The sequence below is a fragment of the Notothenia rossii genome, assembly GCF_949606895.1.
Source record: "Notothenia rossii genome assembly, chromosome: 8".
NCBI lineage: Eukaryota > Metazoa > Chordata > Actinopteri > Perciformes > Nototheniidae > Notothenia > Notothenia rossii.
This window is the reverse complement of record NC_136906.1, coordinates 81,153,351-81,181,109: the sequence shown is the minus strand read 5'-3', so window position 1 is coordinate 81,181,109 and position 27,759 is coordinate 81,153,351. Positions and strand designations below refer to the sequence as shown.

Below are 27,759 nucleotides of genomic sequence, written 5' to 3'. Positions count from 1 at the left end.
AAATACCTGTACTTTCTACTTCTTACATGTTGAACTCAAATACCTGTACTTTCTACTTCTCACATGTTGAACTCAAATACCTGTACTTTCTACTTCTTACATGTTGAACTCAAATACCTGTACTTTCTACTTCTTACATGTTGAACCCAAATACCTGTACTTTCTACTTCTTACATGTTGAACACAAATACCTGTACTTTCTACTTCTCACATGTTGAACTCAAATACCTGTACTTTCTACTTCTTACATGTTGAACCCAAATACCTGTACTTTCTACTTCTTACATGTTGAACACAAATACCTGTACTTTCTACTTCTTACATGTTGAACCCAAATACCTGTACTTTCTACTTCTTACATGTTGAACTCAAATACCTGTACTTCCTACTTCTTACATGTTGAACCCAAATACCTGTACTTTCTACTTCTTACATGTTGAACTCAAATACCTGTACTTTCTACTTCTCACATGTTGAACTCAAATACCTGTACTTTCTACTTCTTACATGTTGAACACAAATACCTGTACTTTCTACTTCTTACATGTTGAACTCAAATACCTGTACTTTCTACTTCTTACATGTTGAACTCAAATACCTGTACTTTCTACTTCTTACATGTTGAACTCAAATACCTGTACTTTCTACTTCTCTCATTTTCCAAACAGGCTGGTTCCTTTAGTCTGAATGTGTGTTTGGTGGCGTGATCATTATTATTTAGAGTCATTGCGTGCCTATTGATTTGAACACGATCCGTGTATCCATCATTTCCTGGTCTTCTCTAAAGAAGAGGAACCAATGAAAACGTTGTCATGTTGCCGTTGGTCACCATGGAAACATTCATTAGCTAACAATGACATTATTGTTCTATTAATATAAAGGGAGGTCAGGTACTCTTTAAAACAGCTGCTAGTTATGGGTACTTTTTACTGAAGTACATTTCAAAGCCTCTTTACTTTGACTTGAGTAAAGAAGTTTAGTCAGTACTTCTACTTTCACCAGAGTATTTTTAAACACGAGTATCTGTACTTCTACTTGAGGAAAGGATGTGTGTATGTCTCTGGAGACAGCTGACTCACAAGTGGATCCAAACATGGCCGAGGTGTGACGTGCTTTCTTTCTTCAGACCGGAGGAAAAGGTCTCTCTCATCTCCTCTGAGGTTTCATTTCTTTCTTTCTAGTGAAGTGTCTCTGCACTACAGCCATCGATTGGATCGGCTTGATTGAGAGAAGCCGTATTAAATGGATTAGCTGCCACGGTCAGGGGGGAAAACAACACTCTACTCAGATTATTATTTATTGCTTGTGTTTATAAGTTCAAGTGGTCGTCAGCGTTTTGGAAAACGAAGAGACTACAGAGCAGATCAACCAGAGCAAATTCAAGAGACATTTGCGAGGTTACATTCTGCTTTTGTTCAGACTGAGTTTCTGTGAAAGGTAAAAAGTCCTTGACATTTTCTGCAGAGTTCCCCGCTTTAAAGATCGTTGAAGCAGCTACACTTCTGTATTAAAGGCCCAGTGAAGTGCATGTTTTTGCACCAAAATGAAATGGCAGTTTCCTTCCTTACATATCATTGTGCCTGTTCATGGCTAAAATAATTTTTAATAATTCATAATTAATGAATGAATGAATTATTAATTTTGCCGTCTGAGCCTAACGGAAGTTGCAGACGATAGTGGCTGTGACGTCACAAGATGTACCCAGTTGCGATTGTAAACATGGCGGAGACTCTGGAAAGTGATACTAGTGTGAGAGAAATGATTGATTTGGACAGCTTTTCGGATAGATGAGGAAAGTGATCAATCTGGTGCACTTTGAGGGCAACATTAAGAGATTTATGGATACAGCTCTCAACACTCATATGAAACATATATTTCAATAATCAAAAAACATTGGAATGATTTCTTAACCTATTTTATACAACTAATATTCCATAGATGGAAATATTTGTTTACATAGATGACCAAACCCACTGAGATAACTTAGGCTACAGTTTACCTCCCTGAGCTGACGTTATCTCTCTCAGTCCCACAGGAGAGCACTCTCCCTCTCCTTATTGTTGAAACAGCTAATCTCCGTTAGCTCCGAGCTAGCACCAGATGCTAACGACAACCCTGTAACTCTGTCAGTCTCTCTTTCTCTCTGTCTCGAATCGACCAGTGGCCTTTATTTATCATGATCAATCAAAGAATCTACGAAACAATGACACCAGCCAGGCTCACCTTCATCTTTTGGGAACAGAAACATCGCCACTTCGGCAGACTTGACATTACTACAGCCAGCGGCAATGCATCGTTTCCCCTGTGTTTTTCATCCCTCTTTCTTCACTGTCGCCTCCATTGTCAGGTTTTCTCGATTGGCAATCACTTCCAGTCGACTCCGACACACTTTCCAGGAAAATACTAGCTCAAAAACGTTGAGAAATTCGACTTTGAAAAAGAGAAAAAACGAACGGTGGTGAATGTAAACAGTGCGGCGGCGTCCATCTCATGACGTCACGCAGTAGATCGCAAGCCACGCCCACGAAGGCGAAGGTCGACTGCAGATTTCCCCGGAAAATTCAAAACTCGTCAAATTCGTTGCTATTCCAACATCTTTTGATATGGGTTCCAATGGACAATTTTGGTCATTACTATACGTATTAACATAACAGATCATGCACAGGTGCACACTTCACAGGGTCTTTAAGGCTTTAAATTAACAGGGGGTAAAGTAACTGATCTGGGAAATGTTTGCATAGCAGCAGCATAAAAGACACTACACACTGATATACACCTGAACATCAGCAGGAGAGGACTCTTTAAAGTAGACACATACTGATATACACCTGAACATCAGCAGGAGAGGACTCTTTAAAGTAGATACACTACATACTGATATACACCTGAACATCAGCAGGAGAGAACTCTTTAAAGTAGACACATACTGATATACACCTGAACATCAGCAGGAGAGGACTCTTTAAAGTAGAGACACTACATACTGATATACACCTGAACATCAGCAGGAGAGGACTCTTTAAAGTAGAGACACTACATACTGATATACACCTGAACATCAGCAGGAGAGGACTCTTTAAAGTAGAGACACTATATACTGATATACACCTGAACATCAGCAGGAGAGGACTCTTTAAAGTAGACACATACTGATATACACCTGAACATCAGCAGGAGAGGACTCTTTAAAGTAGAGACACTATATACTGATATACACCTGAACATCAGCAGGAGAGAACTCTTTAAAGTAGAGACACTATATACTGATATACACCTGAACATCAGCAGGAGAGGACTCTTTAAAGTAGAGACACTACATACTGATATACACCTGAACATCAGCAGGAGAGGACTCTTTAAAGTAGAGACACTATATACTGATATACACCTGAACATCAGCAGGAGAGGACTCTTTAAAGTAGAGACACTACAGAAATACACATTCACAGTAACAAAGTACATCAGAGTGTAAGACTATATGTTTTTAGATGATTACATGATAATTTAACGGGGGCTAACCAGCACGACGTCTTCTTTCTTCTTCTTTGCATTTAGACAGCCCCACTGTGCTCTAACTGACAGTGATTTTGCACAGAGTGTCCCTGTCGCTGTGGGCTTTCTTTTCCTCTCCGGTGACAAATCAATCTGTGTCCTTGATCAGTAAATTACTGCCCTTCACACTCCCCACCGCGCACCGCTTCATTATAAACTCCCTGTCAGCTGCGCTCTCTTCATATCAATCTTTCCTCCATCATCACAGCTCTCTTTTCTCTGCCTTTTTCTACCTTGCTTCCATTCTCGTTTGTCCCTCCATCGCCATCTCTTTTCTCCATCTTCATTCAGCTATGTATGAACAGGGGAAAAGGGTATTGATGTATATCAGGGCTGCACGATATTGGAAAAAACTAACATTGTGATATTTTCTTCCCCTGCGATATGAAAGAATACAGGAGTTGAAGACAAGACAGTTTTTTTTTGTCCGCAAACCATCCTTTCTTGAATTTTAATGCTACACAATTGGTATCTTTTTAACGATATTTAACCAGATGAAGGATTTTAGTCACAGAGATCTGGATCTTAAAGGGGACCTATCATGCAAAATGCACTTTTGTACGTCTTTTCTACATGAACATGTGTCCCCGGTGTTCCAGGGAACTCACCAAGTGTCAGAAAACACAACCCTCTCTATTTCCCTCCATACCCAAATCTCTTAAAAAGGGGCTGCAACGGATCTGATACAGACTGATCCAGATTTCAACACTTCTATGACGTCACAGAAGTGGCGCTACGGCTTTTGGGCCAACTCCACCAATCAGGAGGAGACAGCCACGGACATTGCAGTTGGAAAGCGCTGGAGACGCTGTAGTACATATGCCAGGCCTGTAGATGGTGCTGTTCTCACATAATCAGCCCATGATGCAAAGACAGTGTTAAATTGAGTGAAATGAGGAATGGCTAAAATGCATGATCTGTTTGGTATTTTGAAAAATAAAAAGTATAAATATGCCTTATATAGGTATGGTCCTACACTATATTATTCAAATATAGCATGATAGGTCCACTTTAAGTAATCAGAGCAACAAGCTGAGCTAGCTCGGTTATCCTGCTGTGATCTGATCAAGAAGGATTGTGATTGGTGGTTTGCTGTGCATGCAGAGCCTCAAGTACCTTTTCCAGTCGTAGCAAGCAGCAAAATAATTGTAACATGACGTGTTTGAGTTAATTTGCCCACTTAGAGGTGGGGTAGGTAAGAATGGAGAAGCCAGCTCGAGTGCGCTAGAATTTGAAAATACACAACCGGAAAAAATCTGCCCCTTCCTTCAGACTTCCTCACAGAGCCCCTCCTCCAACACACACGAACGCGCACATGACCAATGAGGGCACGAGATCAGTTTGTGCACAGATGGAAGGCTGACAGGCAGGTAGGCCATCCAGTTACTTTAGCCGGCTCAGATGATTGGTCGTGCTTTTTACAGCGCCACGGCTTCAACAGATAATTTTTTTGTTATGGATTTTTTGTCAAAGCACTTCAGATATTCATTGCTATCAGGACGTTAAGAGCATTCCATGGAATATAACAAAAAGTGTTTCTGAAGTGAACTACCTACCCCACCTTTAATATTGCACGACCTAAAAAAAAGTTTTAGTCACGACACGATATATCGTGCAGCCCGAATGTCTACTGAACATCAATCTCCCCTCAGTCACCATCGCCCTCTTTCCTCTGCCTTTCTTTCATTGTTACCTCCTCTTCTCTCTCCGTCTCTTTTTCGCTCTTGATTCAGTTATTCAAATTCAATTCAAAAGTTTTATTGTCCTATGCACAGTGACATTCTTCTAACCTGAGCTCCTCCAACAATGCAACATATATAACAAAATACTACATAAAAAGCAGTGCAAAAAGTCTATCTACATGTCAATAGAATGAGAGACGTGTACAAGAACAGAATATGAAATTAAATAATGTAAATTAAGACTAAATGAAACGCTATGTCGGTACAGGTGAAAAGGTATTGATGTAAACTGAATATCAATCTCTCCTCCGTCACCATCACTCTCTTTTCTCTGCCTTTTTCTACCTTTCTTTCATCATCGTTTTCACCTCCATCTCTCTTCTTTCTCCATCTCTTTTCGCTCTTGATTCAGCTATGTAGTTACAGGGGGGGAGAGAAGGTATTGATGTAAACTGTGAAGTAGCTTCAAACTGCAGTTAAGCGGCGAGTCGCAGAAGGTCGGGAGTTAATTAGCAGCATTTATCATCCGTTTGAACGGCAGCTCAAAGCAACTGCCTGGAGTCTAAGAGATCACATCTACAGAACCCAGACTGCAGGAGAGTCAGTCCACTACACACTGATATACACCTGAACATCAGCAGGAGAGGACTCTTTAAAGTAGAGACACTACATACTGATATACACCTGAACATCATCAGTAGAGGACTCTTTAAAGTAGAGACACTACATACTGATATACACCTGAACATCAGCAGTAGAGGACTCTTTAAAGTAGAGACACTACATACTGATATACACCTGAACATCAGCAGTAGAGGACTCTTTAAAGTAGAGACACTACATACTGATATACACCTGAACATCAGCAGGAGAGGACTCTTTAAAGTAGAGACACTACATACTGATATACACCTGAACATCATCAGTAGAGGACTCTTTAAAGTAGAGACACTACATACTGATATACACCTGAACATCAGCAGTAGAGGACTCTTTAAAGTAGAGACACTACATACTGATATACACCTGAACATCAGCAGTAGAGGACTCTTTAAAGTAGAGACACTACATACTGATATACACCTGAACATCAGCAGGAGAGGACTCTTTAAAGTAGAGACACTACATACTGATATACACCTGAACATCAGCAGGAGAGGACTCTTTAAAGTAGAGACAATACACAAAACAGTGGGTGGAAAAAAAGTCCTAAAATGTGTGTATTTTCTGCGCATTATTTCCCGGCCCCAAACCGTTGTCGGACACCTTTTTTGATGTTTCGTTCGCTTGCTTTGAGAGCAATGGACAAGGACAAGTTGATTGTTTAAGTTTAAATGATGATTTTTATATATATATATACGACAGATCAACTCTCTACAAAAAACTAGAGATGGCGGCAGCTGGATTGAGGGAAGTCACCTCAAAGTTTCCTCTTTGTTGTCCTTATTCAATAAATACAATTATAGTTAAAAAGTGCAAACGCGGGACGAAAACAAGCACCACTAACTTTCCCAGAGTTGCTTAGACATTGCATGATTTATTCCTTGACCAAACGTTTCATTTGAAATCAATGAAGTGGTTCGTTGGGTTCACACGAGGCAGACCTTCGCTGCTCTTTTTTCTCTCTCCACCATCCAATATTATGTATTCACTTTCAAATAAACTGTCTTGATTCAGAACACTTGTAGAAAGTTCTAGTAAAGCGTGTTGATTAGAGACCCTCGAAACACAATTCCCCAATCAGCGTCTCGTTATGAACCTCGGCGTCATCGTGAACCTTTTTTTCTTTGCCAAAGTAAAGTTGGTAATTTTGCAAATGTTCTGTTTCAGCTATTTTCCTGCTGGTTTTAAGTGGGTTTGAGAAATGTGACGTCATTAGTTTCTATGCACCAATCAGAGTTTAGTAAACCCTCCAATCACGAGTCATTTTCCTTCAATGGAAGCTTTATACTCTCTAATTTCTGACTGTTGGATCGAACAAAACGAGACATCAGGGTCGAGTACATTGAGATTACTTGTGAACTTCTACCAACTGGATACCATCCTTTACTCAAACTCTCAATACTGTGGACGGAAAGCAGGAATCAGAATAAAAATAAAGAAATAATATTAAAATAAGAAGTCAAGTATAAGAAAATTAAAATGGTTATATAAATATTGAGAATTGAAGTAAAAATGTCCAAAAAAACACCAAAAATAAATACAAATATTTACAGAAAGTCGAAAGTCCATTAAAAGATCATTACAAATGTTTTTATATCCAAAATTGAAATAATAAATGCATTGTGTTGTGTATATAACGCTGCATCCGGACGCTGCAGACGATCAGCTCATGGCTGCAGAGAAACAAACTAATGTGAGAAGCCTCTCGCTCTGAGTCCGATAAGGACCTCTGCTGAGGAGAAAACCCCAAATCTGTATTCCGCGACGGAGCCTCCAGATAACATCAGCGCTGTGAGAATCTAAAGCTTCAGCCTGAATGGGATTTAATCTTTTGGCTGGATCCATCTTTCTCTCCCTAAAGACCCAAGAGATGGGAGTTTGGTGACGACGTTGGAAATGATTGAATTGAATTAGTTCATTGTTATTGTACAGGTTAGAAAACATTAAAAAGGCAAATATAAATATCAACAAGCACAAAAAACAATGTTTATACATGCATACAAGCATACATACATACTGTACGTACAGTATGTATGTATTTATTTACTGTGTATGTACGTACAGTATGTATGTATTTATTTACTGTGTATGTACATACTGTACGTAAATACACAGTAAATACATAAATACTGTATGTAAATACATAAGCATACATACAAGCATACATACATACATACATACATACTGTACGTAAATACATAAGCATACATACAAGCATACATACATACATACTGTACGTAAATACATAAGCATACATACAAGCATACATAAATACATACATACATACATACTGTACGTAAATACATAAGCATACATACATGCATACATACATACATACTGTACGTACATACATAAGCATACATACATGCATACATACATACTGTACGTACACAGTACATATATACATACTGTACATAAACACATATTTTTGTCTGATTTCTCTAATTTAGAGTTCCTGGCAGTTCATCTACTAGTTGTTTGAATCCTTTTTTATAGCAATTGACTAAAACGTTGAGGCATCCAAATCAGTAGGATTCATCCTCTGGGAACAATGCATGCATGTAGGAAATGCGTTGGTTATCCATCCAGTACAGGAACAGATACTTCAGTCCGGTTATTTAGATTCATTATAAGATCAATTTGTGTTGATGCCAAAGAGGAAATTCCATTTTTCAGTCTGGTTTAAGTCTTTAAGAATAGGACCAAACAGGACCTATAGACATGCACTAATGAAGGGGAAGTCCCAGTGTCTGGGTGGTCTATTGGTCAAAGGGTTGAGGATGTATTTATGTTCTCAAGAGTCTGGGTTTCCATACTGTCACGGAGGTGCTCTCTGGGCCCATAGATCTCGGCCTCCGTTACGGGTTGTGTAGCTTCATTGTTGTTGATTGTGTTCACCTGGTGCCCTGTGTTGTCTCCTCCCCCCTCACCTGTTGATTGATTAGTGTGTGTGTATGTAGGCTCTGTTTTCCCTGTCAGTGGAGGTAGTCTGTGTGAGATCCTTGTGGCTGGTGACTGTGCTCACGTGAACAGCGAGATTGAGGCTGTGTCATGTGCCCGTGAGTAATAAAAGCTCACCCCGGGTTGTATTTTGGAAGTTCTGCCTCTGCCTCCCTGCTTGGTCGGGCCGCTCAACGGTCAGTCTCACACATACTAAGATGGCTAAGATTGATGAACTGACATTTGTGGCATTTCCCCCAAAGTTTCACTGATTAGCTCCGGACTAAAGCGATGGGCCGACTGACCGACATCCATAGAGCTAAGCATCTCAAACAACTCGAGATAAATGTGTAATTTAAAGAAATGGGAACTATTTACCTTTTTATATTCAGTAAAATAAACCAAGCTGTGTTAAAAGATTTGTGGCCACTAGGGGGCAGAATCAATTGTACAGATTGATGGATGGATAAAGGGACGGATGGACTATGGATGTATTTTAAATTTAAATGAGATCCCATGAGGTTCAAGGCTTTTATTGGCCATGCGTCATAGCTACAGTGTAGTTATGACGATGACAATGAGGTAGTGTAAGTCAAATATGTAAGTACAATATGTGCATATTTGCCATGGTAATATAAAGAGACTCTTTCAGAGAGGTTTTGAATCCATCCATCGTGTACAGTATGTTCGATGTCTGGACTTGGCTTCATGCTCAAAGGGAGTTTCTAAAGTATCGTGATGTTTTATCAGAAGCTCCATCCTGGCTCCCTGCAGATATCTAATCCGATTATTGATTCCTGCTGTCCGTCCACTGCTGTCTTTCAGCCTCGTAAATTATTTGGGTTTGACGGTTTGGAGATTAAAGAAAGAATATCTCGAGCTCTTTCTAACCAACATCACCGACATAAAGTACCTCCGCCTCCCCTGTACCGTTATATATTGTCGTCAAAGGAAACGGATGGTGAGCGTAGGTTAGAAAGTGATTGGTTTCCAGATAGACCACATCAAGTAAATAATGCTGTTTCTGCATCATTGCACCAGATATTTACGGTGGACGACTCAAATCTCTTCCATCAGGAGAAACGTGCTGCAGCCTCAGAAAGGATGCAGATACAAAAGCACAAATGTTCCAAAACATCTTCAGCAACTTCAGATTCAGATCAGATTCAACTTCATTGTCGTTACGTAGTACATGTACTAGTGACGAAATGTAAGTTCAGGCATCTGACCAGAAGTGCAAAATAGCAGTGCAGGAGTCTACATAATAATTACACTTGGAATTATTATAAATAGAATAATTATAAATAGGCTATAAACTGATGAGTATGCATAGTGTTAACGGCATTGACAGTAAAATATATGAACAGGTGGGTGGGGGGTATGGGCTTGAGTCTATCAGCGGGCAGAGTTCAGCGGGGTAACAGCCCTGGGGAAGAAGCTGACCCTGAACCTGCTGGTCTTGGACCGGAGGCTCCTGAGGCGCCCCCCCGAGGGTAGGAGGACAAACAGTTTGCAGGATGAGATGTGTCTTTGAAGATGTTGTGCGCCCTCTGCAGACACCGTGTCCCCTGGGTGTCCTCGATGGCAGGGAGTGGGACACCGACTATGCGTTGGGCGATTTTCGTCACCCTCTGCAATGCCTTCCTATTGAGCATTGAGCGGTTTCCATCCCAGGCTGTGATGCAGCTGCTCAGGATGCTCTCGATGGTGCAGCGATACAAGTTCACCAGAATCTGAGGAGGAACTTGACAACACATTCAGCAACTTGAGGAGACATGAGCAGCGTTTACTAAAAGCTGCAGAAACCAAACGCTGCAAATACAAAACGCTGAAGAAGCTCAAAACACAACGGAGACCAGGGGACACTAAAGAGTGACGCACACAGCTGGAGACCAGGGGACACTAAAGAGTGACGCACACAGCTGGAGAGCAGGGGACACTAAAGAGTGAAGTACACAGCTGGGAGACCAGGGGACACTAAAGAGTGACGCACACAGCTGGAGAGCAGGCGACACTAAAGAGTGACGCACACAGCTGGGAAACCAGGGGACACTAAAGAGTGACGCACACAGCTGGAGACCAGGGGACACTAAAGAGTGACGCACACAGCTGGGAGACCAGGGGACACTAAAGAGTGACGCACACAGCTGGGAGAACAGGGGACACTAAAGAGTGACGCACACAGCTGGGAGACCAGGGGACACTAAAGAGTGACGCACACAGCTGGGAGAACAGGGGACACTAAAGAGTGACGTACACAGCTGGGAGAACAGGGGACACTAAAGAGTGACGCACACAGCTGGAGACCAGGGGACACTATAGAGTGACGCACACAGCTGGGAGAACAGGGGACACTAAAGAGTGACGCACACAGCTGGGAGAACAGGGGACACTAAAGAGTGATGCACACAGCTGGGAGAACAGGGGACACTAAAGAGTGACGCACACAGCTGGGAGACCAGGGGACACTAAAGAGTGACGCACACAGCTGGGAGAACAGGGGACACTAAAGAGTGACGCACACAGCTGGGAGAACAGGGGACACTAAAGAGTGACGCACACAGCTGGAGACCAGGGGACACTATAGAGTGACGCACACAGCTGGGAGAACAGGGGACACTAAAGAGTGACGCACACAGCTGGGAGAACAGGGGACACTAAAGAGTGACGCACACAGCTGGGAGAACAGGGGACACTAAAGAGTGACGCACACAGCTGGGAGACCAGGGGACACTAAAGAGTGACGCACACAGCTGGGAGAACAGGGGACACTAAAGAGTGACGCACACAGCTGGGAGACCAGGGGACACTAAAGAGTGACGCACACAGCTGGGAGAACAGGGGACACTAAAGAGTGACGTACACAGCTGGGAGACCAGGGGACACTAAAGAGTGACGCACACAGCTGGGAGAACAGGGGACACTAAAGAGTGACGCACACAGCTGGGAGAACAGGGGACACTAAAGAGTGACGCACACAGCTGGGAGAACAGGGGACACTAAAGAGTGACGCACACAGCTGGGAGAACAGGGGACACTAAAGAGTGACGCACACAGCTGGGAGAACAGGGGACACTAAAGAGTGACGCACACAGCTGGGAGACCAGGGGACACTAAAGAGTGACGCACACAGCTGGGAGAACAGGGGACACTAAAGAGTGACGCACACAGCTGGGAGAACAGGGGACACTAAAGAGTGACGCACACAGCTGGAGACCAGGGGACACTATAGAGTGACGCACACAGCTGGGAGAACAGGGGACACTAAAGAGTGACGCACACAGCTGGGAGAACAGGGGACACTAAAGAGTGACGCACACAGCTGGGAGAACAGGGGACACTAAAGAGTGACGCACACAGCTGGGAGACCAGGGGACACTAAAGAGTGACGCACACAGCTGGGAGAACAGGGGACACTAAAGAGTGACGCACACAGCTGGGAGAACAGGGGACACTAAAGAGTGACGCACACAGCTGGAGACCAGGGGACACTATAGAGTGACGCACACAGCTGGGAGAACAGGGGACACTAAAGAGTGACGCACACAGCTGGGAGAACAGGGGACACTAAAGAGTGACGCACACAGCTGGGAGAACAGGGGACACTAAAGAGTGAAGCACACAGCTGGGAGACCAGGGGACAGTAAAGAGTGACGCACACAGCTGGGAGAACAGGGGACACTAAAGAGTGACGCACACAGCTGGAAGACCAGGGGACACTAAAGAGTGACGCACACAGCTGGGAGAACAGGGGACACTAAAGAGTGACGCACACAGCTGGAGAGCAGGCGACACTAAAGAGTGACACACACAGCTGGGAGACCAGGGGACACTAAAGAGTGACGCACACAGCTGGAGAGCAGGGGACACTAAAGAGTGACGCACACAGCTGGAGAGCAGGGGACACTAAAGAGTGACGTACACAGCTGGGAGACCAGGGGACACTAAAGAGTGACGCACACAGCTGGGAGAACAGGGGACACTAAAGAGTGACGCACACAGCTGGGAGAACAGGGGACACTAAAGAGTGACGCACACAGCTGGGAGAACAGGGGACCCTAAAGAGTGACGCACACAGCTGGGAGAACAGGGGACACTAAAGAGTGACGCACACAGCTGGGAGAACAGGGGACACTAAAGAGTGACGCACACAGCTGGGAGACCAGGGGACACTAAAGAGTGACGCACACAGCTGGGAGAACAGGGGACACTAAAGAGTAACGCACACAGCTGGGAGAACAGGGGACACTAAAGAGTGACGCACACAGCTGGAGACCAGGGGACACTATAGAGTGACGCACACAGCTGGGAGAACAGGGGACACTAAAGAGTGACGCACACAGCTGGGAGAACAGGGGACACTAAAGAGTGACGCACACAGCTGGGAGAACAGGGGACACTGAAGAGTGACGCACACAGCTGGGAGACCAGGGGACACTAAAGAGTGACGCACACAGCTGGGAGAACAGGGGACACTAAAGAGTGACGCACACAGCTGGGAGAACAGGGGACACTAAAGAGTGACGCACACAGCTGGAGACCAGGGGACACTATAGAGTGACGCACACAGCTGGGAGAACAGGGGACACTAAAGAGTGACGCACACAGCTGGGAGAACAGGGGACACTAAAGAGTGACGCACACAGCTGGGAGAACAGGGGACACTAAAGAGTGACGCACACAGCTGGGAGACAAGGGGACAGTAAAGAGTGACGCACACAGCTGGGAGAACAGGGGACACTAAAGAGTGACGCACACAGCTGGGAGACCAGGGGACACTAAAGAGTGACACACACAGCTGGGAGAACAGGGGACACTAAAGAGTGACGCACACAGCTGGAGAGCAGGCGACACTAAAGAGTGACACACACAGCTGGGAGACCAGGGGACACTAAAGAGTGACGCACACAGCTGGAGAGCAGGCGACACTAAAGAGTGACGCACACAGCTGGAGAGCAGGGGACACTAAAGAGTGACGCACACAGCTGGAGAGCAGGGGACACTAAAGAGTGACGCGCACAGCTGGGAGAGCAGGGGACACTAAAGAGTGACGCACACAGCTGGGAGAGCAGGGGACACTAAAGAGTGACGCACACAGCTGAGAGACCAGGGGACACTAAAGAGTGACGCACACAGCTGGGAGAACAGGGGACACTAAATATTGACGCACACAGCTGGGAGAACAGGGGACACTAACGAGTGACGCACACAGCTGGGAGAACAGGGGACACTAAAGAGTGACGCACACAGCTGAGAGACCAGGGGACACTAAAGAGTGACGCACACAGCTGGGAGAACAGGGGACACTAAAGAGTGACGCACACAGCTGGGAGAACAGGGGACACTAAAGAGTGACGCACACAGCTGGGAGACCAGGGGACACTAAAGAGTGACGCACACAGCTAGGAGAACAGGGGACACTAAAGAGTGACGCACACAGCTGGGAGAACAGGGGACACTAAAGAGTGACGCACACAGCTAGAGACCAGGGGACACTAAAGAGTGACGCACCCAGCTGGGAGAACAGGGGACACTAAAGAGTGACGCACACAGCTGGGAGAACAAGGGGGCACTAAAGAGTGACGCACACAGCTGGAAGACCAGGGGACACTAAAGAGTGACGCACACAGCTGAGAGACCAGGGGACACTAAAGAGTGACGCACACAGCTTGGAGAACAGGGGACACTAAAGAGTGACGCACACAGCTGGAGACCAAGGGACACTAAAGAGTGACGCAAACAGCTGGGAGAACAGGGGACACTAAAGAGTGACGCACACAGCTAGGAGACCAGGGGACACTAAAGAGTGACGCACACAGCTGGGAGAACAGGGGACACTAAAGAGTGACGCACCCAGCTGGGACCGGAGTAGTTTTATTATTCCTCTTGCTCTGCTGCCCTCTCCTCTTGTATTTCCTGAGGTGTCCTCTTGTTGTGCTCCAGGTGACAGTGTTTGTTCAGCCTCGTGCTTTTAAATGATGTTTGTCCTTGAGTGAGCCGACATGTTTTTAAAAAGTGCAAAGACTCCGTGCTGCAGAAACTTTTCTAACTCCTGGACCTCCGAAAGTCCAAGATTGACTCTGTGTTACTGCACCGTGCTTTATGTCTTTCTCTGTGTCCATGCAGATATCAGATACTTTAAAGGTCCGTGTCACGGCCATCTCTACTGATCATAGTTCCATCGTTGAGTTCTACTAGAATAGATTTACAATGTTCCAAACTCACATTGGTTTCTCATCCAGCATCTCTGTATAGTATGTGTATTCACTCTCTGTCCTACACGGCTTGTTGGAGCCCCCCCCCCTCCCTGTGAGCCCACTGTGCTCTGATTGGTCGGGACGTTGCGAGGCTCGTTGCTCAGTGAGCTGGCTTACTGGTGTGGTTTCCGGGTCGGCGAGACAGCGCGAAACTCATCCTGACACACACACACACACACACACACACACACACACACACACACACACACACACACACACACACACACACACACACACACACTCTCACACTCTCTCAGCAGAAGTAAAAACAATAAGTGTGGCTTGATGTTGAGTCAGAGAAAGGTTTCTAACGCTGTGAGAATGGGTCTGCAGAGAGCATTCCTCCACCACCCCAACTCGTCTGTTACCAGCGTTCAGGGAGCTGCAAGTCAATGGGACTTCCTGTTAGTTGAAAATGTACGCTAAAGGTCCTGGTGTGAGAGGAGCTCCGCGGATTGGCCCATTTTGGATCCCGGAAGAAACAAATGGAAAAAGAGAGATGTCCAACGAGGCGCTCTGGGGCAGCAGAGACAGGTCTTCTCTGAGTTAGAGCTTCACTCCCTGCAGGGTGCACTCTGAGGGGTTGAGACTCTGCAGACCGTTCACATGCAGAAGCTACAGAACACAAGGGGACGGGTCAGAACCGGAGAAGCATGATGTGGGACCTTTAACATATAATGAGTCTTGTCTTTAAAAGCCCTGGTAAAGCTTAGATATATGAAGTGGTTGCAACCAGACTTTAGGAAGTGTTTTATTCGTTGCTGATGAGCAAAGGCTCCACTGAGGAGCTTTAGTAGAGATCTGCTGCTAAAGCCTGTAAATAGGATACGCTCTGCTCAGCCAGTTAGACTGACACCCTGTTGGAAATAAATCACCACGTAGTAAATCCTTTAATTCCCACACACTTGCATTTTCATTTCATGTAGTTTGTTCCTATTAAATGGATCATCCGACAACACTGGTGGAGCGCTCGCAGTGTGACAGGAAAGAATTCTCTGCTGCCGTGCATGGACAGAAAACCTTGAAGAAGCTCGTCACTCTGAAACATGTCCGTCTTATTGACAGCTGCTGAATTAACGGCGTGTATATTTCAAGCCTCTGAGTCAAACTGCCTGCGATAAGAAAGGTCTCTTAAGGCAGTTCTTCACCTCGTGTGTGCACAGCTGTGTGTTCTGCTATCCAGGGCAGTTTCTCCATTAACATCTGAACACATGAGCCATTTAGCCTTTTCCATGCTTGCCTCAAATTGTGTCCTTCTGTAAAAATGCTTGTATAATCACAACCTCTTACGGCACCACCACGTAATGGCCATGTTCCTTTTCAGGACAATCTAAGCTATGAGAATATGTATTCTGCAGGGATGTGACATGAATCTAAGAATAGTTGTTAGGACCATTAAGACAAAGGAAAATGAGATGGAAAGTGAATCTCGCGGAAATGTCTTCAGAGAAAAATAAGTTTGAAGACTTTGGATTAAAGAAAAATGTTCTTCCGAGTCTTTTGAAACAATTTGAAAACAGAAGAAAGGTCTGAAGCGTTCTTTAAGAGGAAGTTTAAAGTGAGACTGCAGCTTTCTCTGTTCTGGAGGTATCTTCAGGAGGGGGAGAACAACTCAAACGTCGTGTCGTCCACCTCCCGGTGTTTCCCGGCTGCTTATCCCTTTTTAAATTAATTAAATTAAGAGTCATAATAATTACACCGGGCCTTTTCATCTATATACAGATATGATTGATACATCACGTTGCCGGCTTTCTGCTCATTAAAACCGTAAAATTACACAATTTGTGACAGTCATATTTATAACCAAGGCAAATGGTGCGTTCAGGTGCTCCTCCTCCAAGCTGGGAACTTTCTGAATCCGCCGTTGGTGTTTTTATGAGCTACAAAGAACGAGTTAGAGGCACTGTGTGTGTGTGTGTGTGTGTGTGTGTGTGTGTGTGTGTGTGTGTGTGTGTGTGTGTGTGTGTGTGTGTGTGTGTGTGTGTGTGTGTGTGTGTGTGTGTGTGTGTGTGTGTGTGTGTGTGTGTGTGTGTGTGTGTGTGTGTGTGTGTGTGTGTGTGTGTGTGTGTGTGTGTGTGTGTGTGTGTGTGTGTGTGTGTGTGTGTGTGTGTGTGTGTGTGTCACATGCTGTCAGCCTTGTGAAAGCGTAGCCTGGAGGAATACCTGACAGCCATCTGGATGTTATTTTTCCTTTTGACATCTCTCACACACACACACACACACACACACACACACACACACACACACACACTCAGTGAGAGCTCAAGTCTGGTAGAAATGCTCTAGCGTCTGTTTAGCTTACTTTAATGACGTGCATAGTCTAGAAGCAACACATCCAAACAACATGGCTTTTAGTTTGAATAATTAACATTTTATTTTGACTTTTTATGCTTTTTCTTTTGTACCTTGAACTCAGTTTGTGCTCTGGAAACAATCAAGACCGTCACAAGAGACTAAAACAGCTTCTGTAAATCTTCAGCAGGTTTCAAAAACCCTCCGGACTCTTCACAATACTGGGATTCATAATTTAGATAAACAACAATATTCATTACATGTTATATGCACACACATGTTCAACAGCCTATCACAGGGGGGTCAAACTCAATTTCATCACGGGCCACATCAGCATCATGGTTGCACTCAAAGGGCCGGTTGTAACTTTAAGACCATATATAAATACATATTTAAATATATCATATATATAAAATAATGTATTATTTTACATTATTGCATCTGCATTGGATTATTATGGGATAGGGTAATAACGTCATAATTAACTACGTCTGAAAACAGAAGTCTAGGGCAAATAATTGCAAGTCTCTTCAGTGCGCACGTCACAAAATGATTTAAAAAAAGAAAAGCCGAATTCTTAAGAAAACAAGTCACAAAAAAAAGTGACATTTTGAAAAAAAAGTCCAATTCTAAGAAGTCAAATTTGAGATGCATTGTGGGACATGTAGTTTATGGGCAAGGTGCTTCTGTAAATCGCCATGTAACCGTATAATAAACATATTATATTCTTTCAGAGCTGTTGTGGGCCACAGCAAATGAAGTCACGGGCCGGATTTGGCCCCCGGGCCTTGAGTTTGACACCCCTGGCCTATCAGATACCGCAACAGGAAAGTTCAAAGAAAGACGCTCAAAGTTTCCAAAAATCACGGCACTTTATTTGCAACGCCAAAAACAGGAGAGGATGGGCGAGGGAGGGGAAAGGGTCACGGAGGGAGTCCTTCCTGTCCCCTGGTTCTGGAAGTCAATGGCTTTCTGATTGAGTTTTTGCAATTGATTTGTTTGGAAAAAATCTGTATATTTCCAGTGCAATGATTCAGATTTCAGTACAAATGGAGCTACTTACTTTATATAAGTGTAACGTAAAGATTTGTTGTAACGTCACGTGTTTTATATGCATTGGACGCCAGCAACGAGAACAACTTTTAGACGATTTCGAGTTAATTTGTACTGAAAAATCCGTATTTTTGCAAACACTAATGATTTTCTGCCGGGTTCCTCTCCCTCTGGTTTCTCGGGTCACATTTATATCTAGTAAAACTATTTTAAAGCGTGTCTCGGCTTAGATGTTGTACAAATATCATGCAACAAATGGAGGTAATTACTTTATATCACTGTGACCTAAAGATGTTTTGTAACGTCACATGTTTTATATGCATTGGACCCCAGCAACGAGAACCATTTTTAGAAGATTTTGAAAGGATTAGTATTGAAAAATCCGTATTTTTGCAAACGCTACTGCAGTGTAAAGATTTTCTGCCGGTTCCCTCTCCCTCTGGTCTCGGATCAGATTTAGATTGAGTTCAAACTATTTTAAAGCGTGTCTCTGCAGCAGAAAGTGTCCTCTCTTGTTGAGCTGACACATTTAGCGTTTCAGAGTTCAAAGCTGTCCGTTTGGAGGCTGCAGTTTGTTAAGGTGGCAAGCCAACAAACAGTTAGACATGAAGATGAAGGAAGCTGTCAGGAGGAAGAAAGAGACCTTACATTCTCCCAGAGGAACTCCTGAATCAGAGGAGAGGAGCTGGAAGAAGGCAGTGTGTTGAAAATGTAGATATCAAATACCATTTATTATATAAATCAAATCAAACCGATTATAGCCCCAAATCACAAGAAATGCCTCTGAGGCAGGGGTGGGGAACCTCCGGGCCGTATACGGACCGCGAGACCATTTGCTACGGCCCTCGAGGTAATTTATAAACACGCAAAAAAAAAAGAAATTAAAGAAATCTAGACCGCAAAATAATTAAACAAGCGAGTGCTTGTTTTTCCTGGCCAAGGTCAGGGTCCTTGAACACAACACGAGCCTAACGTGTCATCACGTGGTATATGTCTCGTCTGACAGGGGTGCAGTTCTAACGGAGAGCACCAGAACGCGGCTCCGGGCCGGCACTTCACAAAATGGCATTGCCCATAAGGAGCTGTACACATGTCGCAGTTTCTGTGTGGCTGTGCCTTTAGTTGAAAGCCCAGTGACGATCTGTTCATCTGTCACACTGATCATACAGTTAATAACTTTGTGGTTATTAGCATCTGGTTAGCTAGCTATGCTAACGAATATAAGAAGCTTTTTCTCCAACCAGTGAGGTAAAGGCACATCTTTATATGATCATTATAGTTATAGAAAAATAAGGGAATAAAGTAAACAGCTATACAATACTAATATGACAGTAAAAAAAGTTATTATTAATAAAAAACAAATACAGTTTAAAAGGGAAGTGATTTGTAAAATATCCATAAAGAAAAAAATCTGTTTTCAGTTGTGTTTCATCTGGTGTTGAGAGATGTATCCATAGATCTCTTCATGTTGCTCTCAAAGTGCACCAGATTGATGCTTTCAACTTCAATATTTAAAAACACATCTTCCCAGGGTGCATGCCCCCGGACCCCCCTAGAGGAGGTGAGGCCCCCCCTAGAGGAGGTTAGGTCCCCCCCCCCCCCCCCCCATTTAAATCATGTCCACATGGATAGGAAACTAAATACATTTGCACACATCTTGTGTCCATATCTTTCTGTTTTGGTGGTCATGCCACACCGTGCACGTGCACAGGGCCGTATCCACCATTGAGGTCACCGAGGTCTGAGCTGTGTACATAACTAAACTTGTGAAATAACTGCACTAAAAGGGATTCTTTGAAGTACTTCCACTTACTGACGATGTGGGCGCAGCGTAACTACGTAGCCTCGATTAAAGCAAACAGAAGAAGAAGACATGTATCAACAAACCTCCGCAGCCCGGACTTGAACCGGAGCAGCGAAGGAGTGATGAGGTATCTAGAGATCTGAGTCCAGCGGCTGCTTGTGTTTCTGTTCATCAGGACATCAGGACCAGCAGATCCTGTGTGAACGCTCTACGTTAGTCAGTGGACGTCCGACAACATGCACACTAACTTATATTGCAGCTTGGTTTAAATAGCGTGAATAAACTAGCTAGAGAGCTAAAGTTAATTACATTCATCCAGTGTCAGAAGGATTAACTTTTAACAAACGTTGTAATGCTTTTCTTTCATTTCAATTTGAGTAAAACATTGAAGATATAACATTGTATTGTTTTCTTTTTACACTGACTCAGATATAAGGAAAAGAATACGTCAGTCGAGGCTCAGCTTTGGTAAGGAAGATACAGAACAGGCAGAGAGAGAGAGAGAGAGAAAGAGAGAGAGAGAGAGAGAGAGAGTGATGGAGGTCAGGGAGGAACTGCAGGTACAGCCACATGAGGTCAGGGAGGAACTGCAGGTACAGCCACATGAGGTCAGGGAGGAACTGCAGGTACAGCCACATGAGGTCAGGGAGGAACTGCAGGTACAGCCACACAAAATAATGCAAACAAGTGAAATGAACTAAATTGCTGAATTGCTTTTAATTCACTGGCAGGAGCGATAAGTGAGGAGGAGCAAACAGTGAACAAGGAGGGAGAGATTGAACAAAGAGAAAGAGTAGAAGACAGAGCGAGTAATGAACAGGAAGGAGACGGAGAGACTCAAGAAGATGGAAGAGAGGCTGCAGGTTATGGAAAGGAGAGAGACGTGGAAAATAAATGTTGACAATGTGTTGTGATGTTTTTAGCCTCTTCTGCATGTCCTGATCATTAACAGCAACAATCAACTGATTCAAACTAATGTGTGCTGCATCCACTGACATGGTTTGAAACTAGATCATGAAAATCCCAGAAATCTCGGGGGGGTATACCCCCGAACCCCCCTAGCATGTGTGGACCTCAGTATTTAGGAAATCCTGGATACGGCCCTGCACGTGCATGCATGCGTGAGTCATGGTGAGATATCTGGATTCAGAAGTTGCTTTTTCCACAGCATGAGAGAAAGGCCAAATGAATGGGCTGGGATTTTAGTTTTTTTAAGCAGAGGTGAATCATTATAGTTATAACATATAACATATAGATCTGTTAGCATCTAGCTCTCCTGCTTACAAACATTTAGCCATCCCTGCTTATACAAGTAGTAGTTTTAGTTGTCTGCGATCAGCGGAGGCCTGCTCCCACCTGTTGAGTGCGGCCGTGCTGAGGTGGTTTCCCCCGGAGACGTCACCTGGTTAAATAAAGGCTACAAACAAACAATCATTTGTACGGCCCTCGGAGGAGGTTGAAGAAATTGAAATGGCCCCTGAGAGGAAAAAGGTTCCCCCCCCCTGCTCTAAGGGCTGTACAAAGCAAACAAAAGCATAGACAACTTTTTTTTGGTCAACTCTGTTGTTTTTAAATGTGCTATAATATAAATAAAGTTGGATTGGATTAGTTAAATCCTGAATGTCCTCTTCCAACTTGAGAGTCACGTAGTAACAAAGGTATCAACTGTAGCTGTGAACATGACAGGATGTGTGATTACCTAGAAGAGCATCAGGACTGTTTGAGGCATATGATAGCTATGTGATTAACATGATGATTCAGCCTCTATGGAGAGAGACATATGACAAGCATGCTCATTTCTGACGTGGAGCTAATCTGAAGTAAACATTGAATACTGCTTTCTATTCCTCCATCTTGGGACTGTGGAACTCCCTCTCTTGGATATCAGCATGTGAAGGACACTGTTCAGGAACTAGTTGATGCTCTGTATGTGATGACTCCTTCCATTCTGGAGAGGATCACAGATACATGGATCCTGAGGTTCAAGATCAAGCCGGGGACCAGGGAGATTTAAGTATTCAGAAATATATAACATTTTGAGAAAGTCAGATTTTTGAGAAAGTCAGATTCTTGTAGAAAAAGTGTCAGATTTCTGAGAAAAAGTCAAAAAAAAATCCGGTTTTGGAGAAAAAGTCTGAATTTTTAGATTTTTTTTGAAAAGGTCATTTTTTTTAGAAAAAATCAGAATTTTTAGATTTTTGAGAAATTCAGATTTGAGATTTTTCAGAAAGTCCGATTTTTGTAGAAAATGTCAATTTTATATCAAGATGCTGATTAGACAGCATGATTATTGCACAGGTGTGCCTTAGGCTGGCCACAATAAAAGGCCACTCTGAAACGTGCAGTTTTGCTTTATTGGGGGGGTCTGGGGGGGTCCGAAAACCAGTCAGTATCTGGTGTGAGGGTTAGGGTTAGGGTTAGGGTAATGTTGTGAATCGAGTTGCCCATGGTGGTGGTGGGGTTATGGTATGGGAAGGCGTATGTTATGGACGATGAACACAGGCCACTCGATTCACAGCATTACCCTAACCCTAACCCTCACACCAGATACTGACTGGTTTACATTTCTTAGATTCTTGAATTGAACCAAGAATTGGCTTTAACATTTTGAGAAAAAAAGTCAGAATCTTTGAGAAAAAAATTAGATTTTTGAGAAAAGGTCAGAATTTGAGAGAAAGTCAGAATTTCCTTTTTTTGTATGTGATGAATAATTACATTCTTGAGAGGATAATAAATACATGGATCCTGAGATTGAAGCTCAAGCCGTGGATATTCTTCAAACAGATTGGATTAAATACCGTTACCTCCTTCTCTTTCAGGGGCAGGCAGAGTTTCCCGTGGACGAGCAAGAGAACTCCTGCTTTCTGTTTTGGGTCGCGGAGTACCTTCTGCAGGACTCAGACATTCCATTAAGTTTGGAGGGGGCGTCGGAGAAGACCGTGTTCCTCCGACACCTGGACCGAGTGTACCAGCTGTCGGAGGAATTTCATCCGTTTGCGGTCTGCCTGCTAAGGATCGGAAGCCTACTCGTCGCCTCCGACCCTTAGCAGGCTTTCTTGTGGAATGAAAAGCACTGTAGCTGATCACAATTTTAATTATCTAACAGTCTTTGAATTAAAGTAAAGGAAAACTGATATTAAATGTGTGTATGTATCTGACATGTTTTTAAGAGGATTTTTATTAACATGACTTAGTTTTTTGATGCTGTTTACGATCACAAAGTGTCAACCAATACTTCTAAGTTTTGGCCTGAAGCTCAGATTTGTTCACACCTCTGCTTTTCCTACACACAAGTATAAAAAAAAAAAACTTCAATCAAAAATAAACAAGCTGATGCAATACATCATGTGTTATCTAGGGCTGCAACTAACGATTATTTTGGTAGTCGACTAATCGGTCGATTATTTTTTCGATTAGTCGACTAATCTAACGATTATTTCTGTCACACCCTCCATCTCTGCTTCCTGTGGGAACGGCTCCTTTTCCGGGCTCCAGTGCATGTTCTACCTCAAGTCTGCACACCTGTGAATGTCACCCTGTTGTCCAGTCCCAGGATCAATTCAATCGCATTTTATTCTTGTCATTTCGCAGACCCTTGTTAATTATTATTTTAAGTTTGGAATTAATTACAGCGTCCATAAAGCTCTAGTGTGCTCTACTACGCTGTAAGCTTGGCGCTGTTTAGCAGCTCGTTGGTGGACAAGCAGCCTCAACATAACTGAAATAGCGTTTGCTTAGCAAGCATTAACCATGAGACGTTCTGTTTTCCAACATGTAAGCTAACGTAAACATGACTATGGCTAACTTGCTCAAACTTACCCATGATCCAAAGTAGCAGTCCTCACGGTTCCAGGGTGCTTGCGTTTTAAATGCTCGTGCATCACTGTAGTGCTGCCGTGGAATGCCAATTCCCCTTTACAAATTCTGCATGTCACTGACTTCTTTGGCTTGTCCTCTGTGAAATACTCCCACACTTTCGAAACTCTCGGTCTCGCTTTTTTGAGCTCTTCATCACCCTCATTCTCTCTCCTTTCCGCCATCGTTCGTATTCTTTCTTCTTTGTTGTTAGTACAGAATGCAGTCATGGCAGACAATGGAGAGTATACTGCCCCCAGCACTTCCTGTAGTGCATTGCAGTTACAAATGAACATTTGCGCAGTTTTGAATTAACGTTACCGGCTCTCTGATTGTTTTTATACGACGCGTCGACACTAAAATTCCGCGTCGACGAATTTTTATGATCGACGTCGTCGATTATGTCGACTAATCGTTGCAGCCCTAGTGTTATCCAACAATATTTGACCTGAATGTAAGGAATGTCGTGCTGGGAAAACTGACACTAAAGGAACATTTGAAGGGATTCAGACTAAAGGTCGACATCGAGGATTCTTTCTCTGTTTACGCCTAAAAAAAACAAGGTGTTCTTAAAGGTCCCATGTCACGGCCATTTCTACTGATCATAGTTCCATCGTTGAGGTCGACTAGAATAGATTCACATTGTTCAATGTTCCAAACTCACATTGGTTTCTCATCCAGCATCTCTGTATAGTATGTGTATTCACTCTCTGTCCTACACGGCTGTGAGCCCAGTGGCCGTCTGCGAGACAGCGAGACACAGCGAAACCAGCCCGAACACACACACACACACACACACACACACACACACACACGCAGCCTGGCTGGGAGTTTGTGTGTGTGCTCACACAACGACTCACAGCCTCACCGCGTCCCGCCGGCTCAGGGAGGAGAAATTGGCGGAGCTGCAGCTGAGAAAAGATTTTGTGTGTGTGTGTGTGTGTGTGTGTGTGTGTGTGTGTGTGTGTGTGTGTGTGTGTGTGTGTGTGTGTGTGTGTGTGTGTGTGTGTGTGTGTGTGTGTGTGTGTGTGTGTGTGTGTGTGTGTGTGTGTGTGTGTGTGTGTGTGTGTGTGTGTGTGTGTGTGTGTGTGTGTGTGTGTGACGTCCGCTGATTGGTCAATTTGGACCAATCAGCGGACGTAACGGCTCCACGGATTAGTCCATTTTGACCAATCCACGGAGGGGTCGTCGTTACGGAATAAAAAAATGGAAAAGGAAAATGTCCAACGAGGCGTTCTGGGGCAGCACAGACAGGTCTTCTCTGTGTCAGAGTTGTACTCCCTACAGCAGGGGTCGGCAGCAGGCGGACCGGATCCGGACCCAGACGCCGACCTATACGGACCCGGACCTATAATCAATACATTAATTGGGGATTTCAATTTTGACGAGGCGATTCTATTTGAACCGCTGCCGACGGGGCGAAAGAGAGGAGTGAGCGATACAGGGAGAGAAACACAGAAGAAGAGACGAGAGCGCGGCAGAGAGGAAAGTGAGTGAAGAGAGGAGTTAGTGAAACAGGGAGAGGAGAGTGAACAGGTGAGTTAGTGAAACAGGGAGAGGAGAGTGAACAGGTGTGTTAGTGAAACAGGGAGAGGAGAGTGAACAGGTGTGTTAGTGATACAGGGAGAGGAGAGTGAACAGGTGAGTTAGTGATACAGGGAGAGGAGAGTGAACAGGTGAGTTAGTGAAACAGGGAGAGGAGAGTGAACAGGTGAGTTAGTGAAACAGGGAGAGGAGAGTGAACAGGTGAGTTAGTGAAACAGGGAGAGGAGAGTGAACAGGTGAGTTAGTGATACAGGGAGAGGAGAGTGAACAGGTGAGTTAGTGAAACAGGGAGAGGAGAGTGAACAGGTGAGTTAGTGAAACAGGGAGAGGAGAGTGAACAGGTGAGTTAGTGAAACAGGGAGAGGAGAGTGAACAGGTGAGTTAGTGATACAGGGAGAGGAGAGTGAACAGGTGAGTTAGTGATACAGGGAGAGGAGAGTGAACAGGTGAGTTAGTGAAACGGAGAGGAGAGTGAACAGGTGTGTTAGTGAAACAGGGAGAGGAGAGTGAACAGGTGAGTTAGTGAAACAGGGAGAGGAGAGTGAACAGGTGTGTTAGTGATACAGGGAGAGGAGAGTGAACAGGTGTGTTAGAGAAACAGGGAGAGGAGAGTGAACAGGTGAGTTAGTGAAACAGGGAGAGGAGAGTGAACAGGTGAGTTAGTGATACAGGGAGAGGAGAGTGAACAGGTGAGTTAGTGATACAGGGAGAGGAGAGTGAACAGGTGTGTTAGTGATACAGGGAGAGGAGAGTGAACAGGTGAGTTAGTGATACAGGGAGAGGAGAGTGAACAGGTGTGTTAGTGATACAGGGAGAGGAGAGTGAACAGGTGAGTTAGTGATACAGGGAGAGGAGAGTGAACAGGTGAGTTAGTGAAACAGGGAGAGGAGAGTGAACAGGTGAGTTAGTGATACAGGGAGAGAAGCAGAGAGGAGAGTGAACAGGTGAGTTAGTGAAACAGGGAGAGGAGAGTGAACAGGTGAGTTAGTGATACAGGGAGAGGAGAGTGAACAGGTGTGTTAGTGAAACAGGGAGAGGAGAGTGAACAGGTGAGTTAGTGATACAGGGAGAGGAGAGTGAACAGGTGAGTTAGTGATACAGGGAGAGGAGAGTGAACAGGTGAGTTAGTGATACAGGGAGAGGAGAGAGAACAGGTGAGTTAGTGAAACAGGGAGAGGAGAGTGAACAGGTGAGTTAGTGATACAGGGAGAGGAGAGTGAACAGGTGTGTTAGTGATACAGGGAGAGGAGAGTGAACAGGTGTGTTAGTGATACAGGGAGAGGAGAGTGAACAGGTGTGTTAGTGAAACAGGGAGAGGAGAGTGAACAGGTGAGTTAGTGAAACAGGGAGAGGAGAGTGAACAGGTGAGTTAGTGAAACAGGGAGAGGAGAGTGAACAGGTGTGTTAGTGAAACAGGGAGAGGAGAGTGAACAGGTGAGTTAGTGAAACAGGGAGAGGAGAGTGAACAGGTGAGTTAGTGATACAGGGAGAGGAGAGTGAACAGGTGAGTTAGTGAAACAGGGAGAGGAGAGTGAACAGGTGTGTTAGTGATACAGGGAGAGGAGAGTGAACAGGTGAGTTAGTGAAACAGGGAGAGGAGAGTGAACAGGTGAGTTAGTGAAACAGGGAGAGGAGAGTGAACAGGTGTGTTAGTGATACAGGGAGAGGAGAGTGAACAGGTGTGTTAGTGATACAGGGAGAGGAGAGTGAACAGGTGTGTTAGTGATACAGGGAGAGGAGAGTGAACAGGTGAGTTAGTGATACAGGGAGAGGAGAGTGAACAGGTGAGTTAGTGATACAGGGAGAGGAGAGTGAACAGGTGAGTTAGTGAAACAGGGAGAGGAGAGTGAACAGGTGTGTTAGTGATACAGGGAGAGGAGAGTGAACAGGTGAGTTAGTGATACAGGGAGAGGAGAGTGAACAGGTGAGTTAGTGAAACAGGGAGAGGAGAGTGAACAGGTGAGTTAGTGATACAGGGAGAGGAGAGTGAACAGGTGAGTTAGTGATACAGGGAGAGGAGAGTGAACAGGTGAGTTAGTGATACAGGGAGAGGAGAGTGAACAGGTGAGTTAGTGATACAGGGAGAGGAGAGTGAACAGGTGAGTTAGTGATACAG

The 27,759-nt window shown here is 44.3% G+C and overlaps 1 protein-coding gene across 1 annotated transcript in view; it reads left to right on the top strand.

Moving 5' to 3' along the window:
* mei4 (meiosis-specific, MEI4 homolog) overlaps positions 1 to 23,401 on the top strand; it is a 60,336-nt gene extending 36,935 nt beyond the window's left edge. Inside the window, exon 2 of the mRNA XM_079646416.1 lies at positions 23,063 to 23,401. Within this exon, the coding sequence (XP_079502542.1) occupies positions 23,063 to 23,290 (228 nt within the window). The 3' untranslated portion in view covers positions 23,291 to 23,401. The remainder of the gene's footprint in view (positions 1 to 23,062) is intronic.
* Positions 23,402 to 27,759: the final 4,358 nt, after the last annotated feature.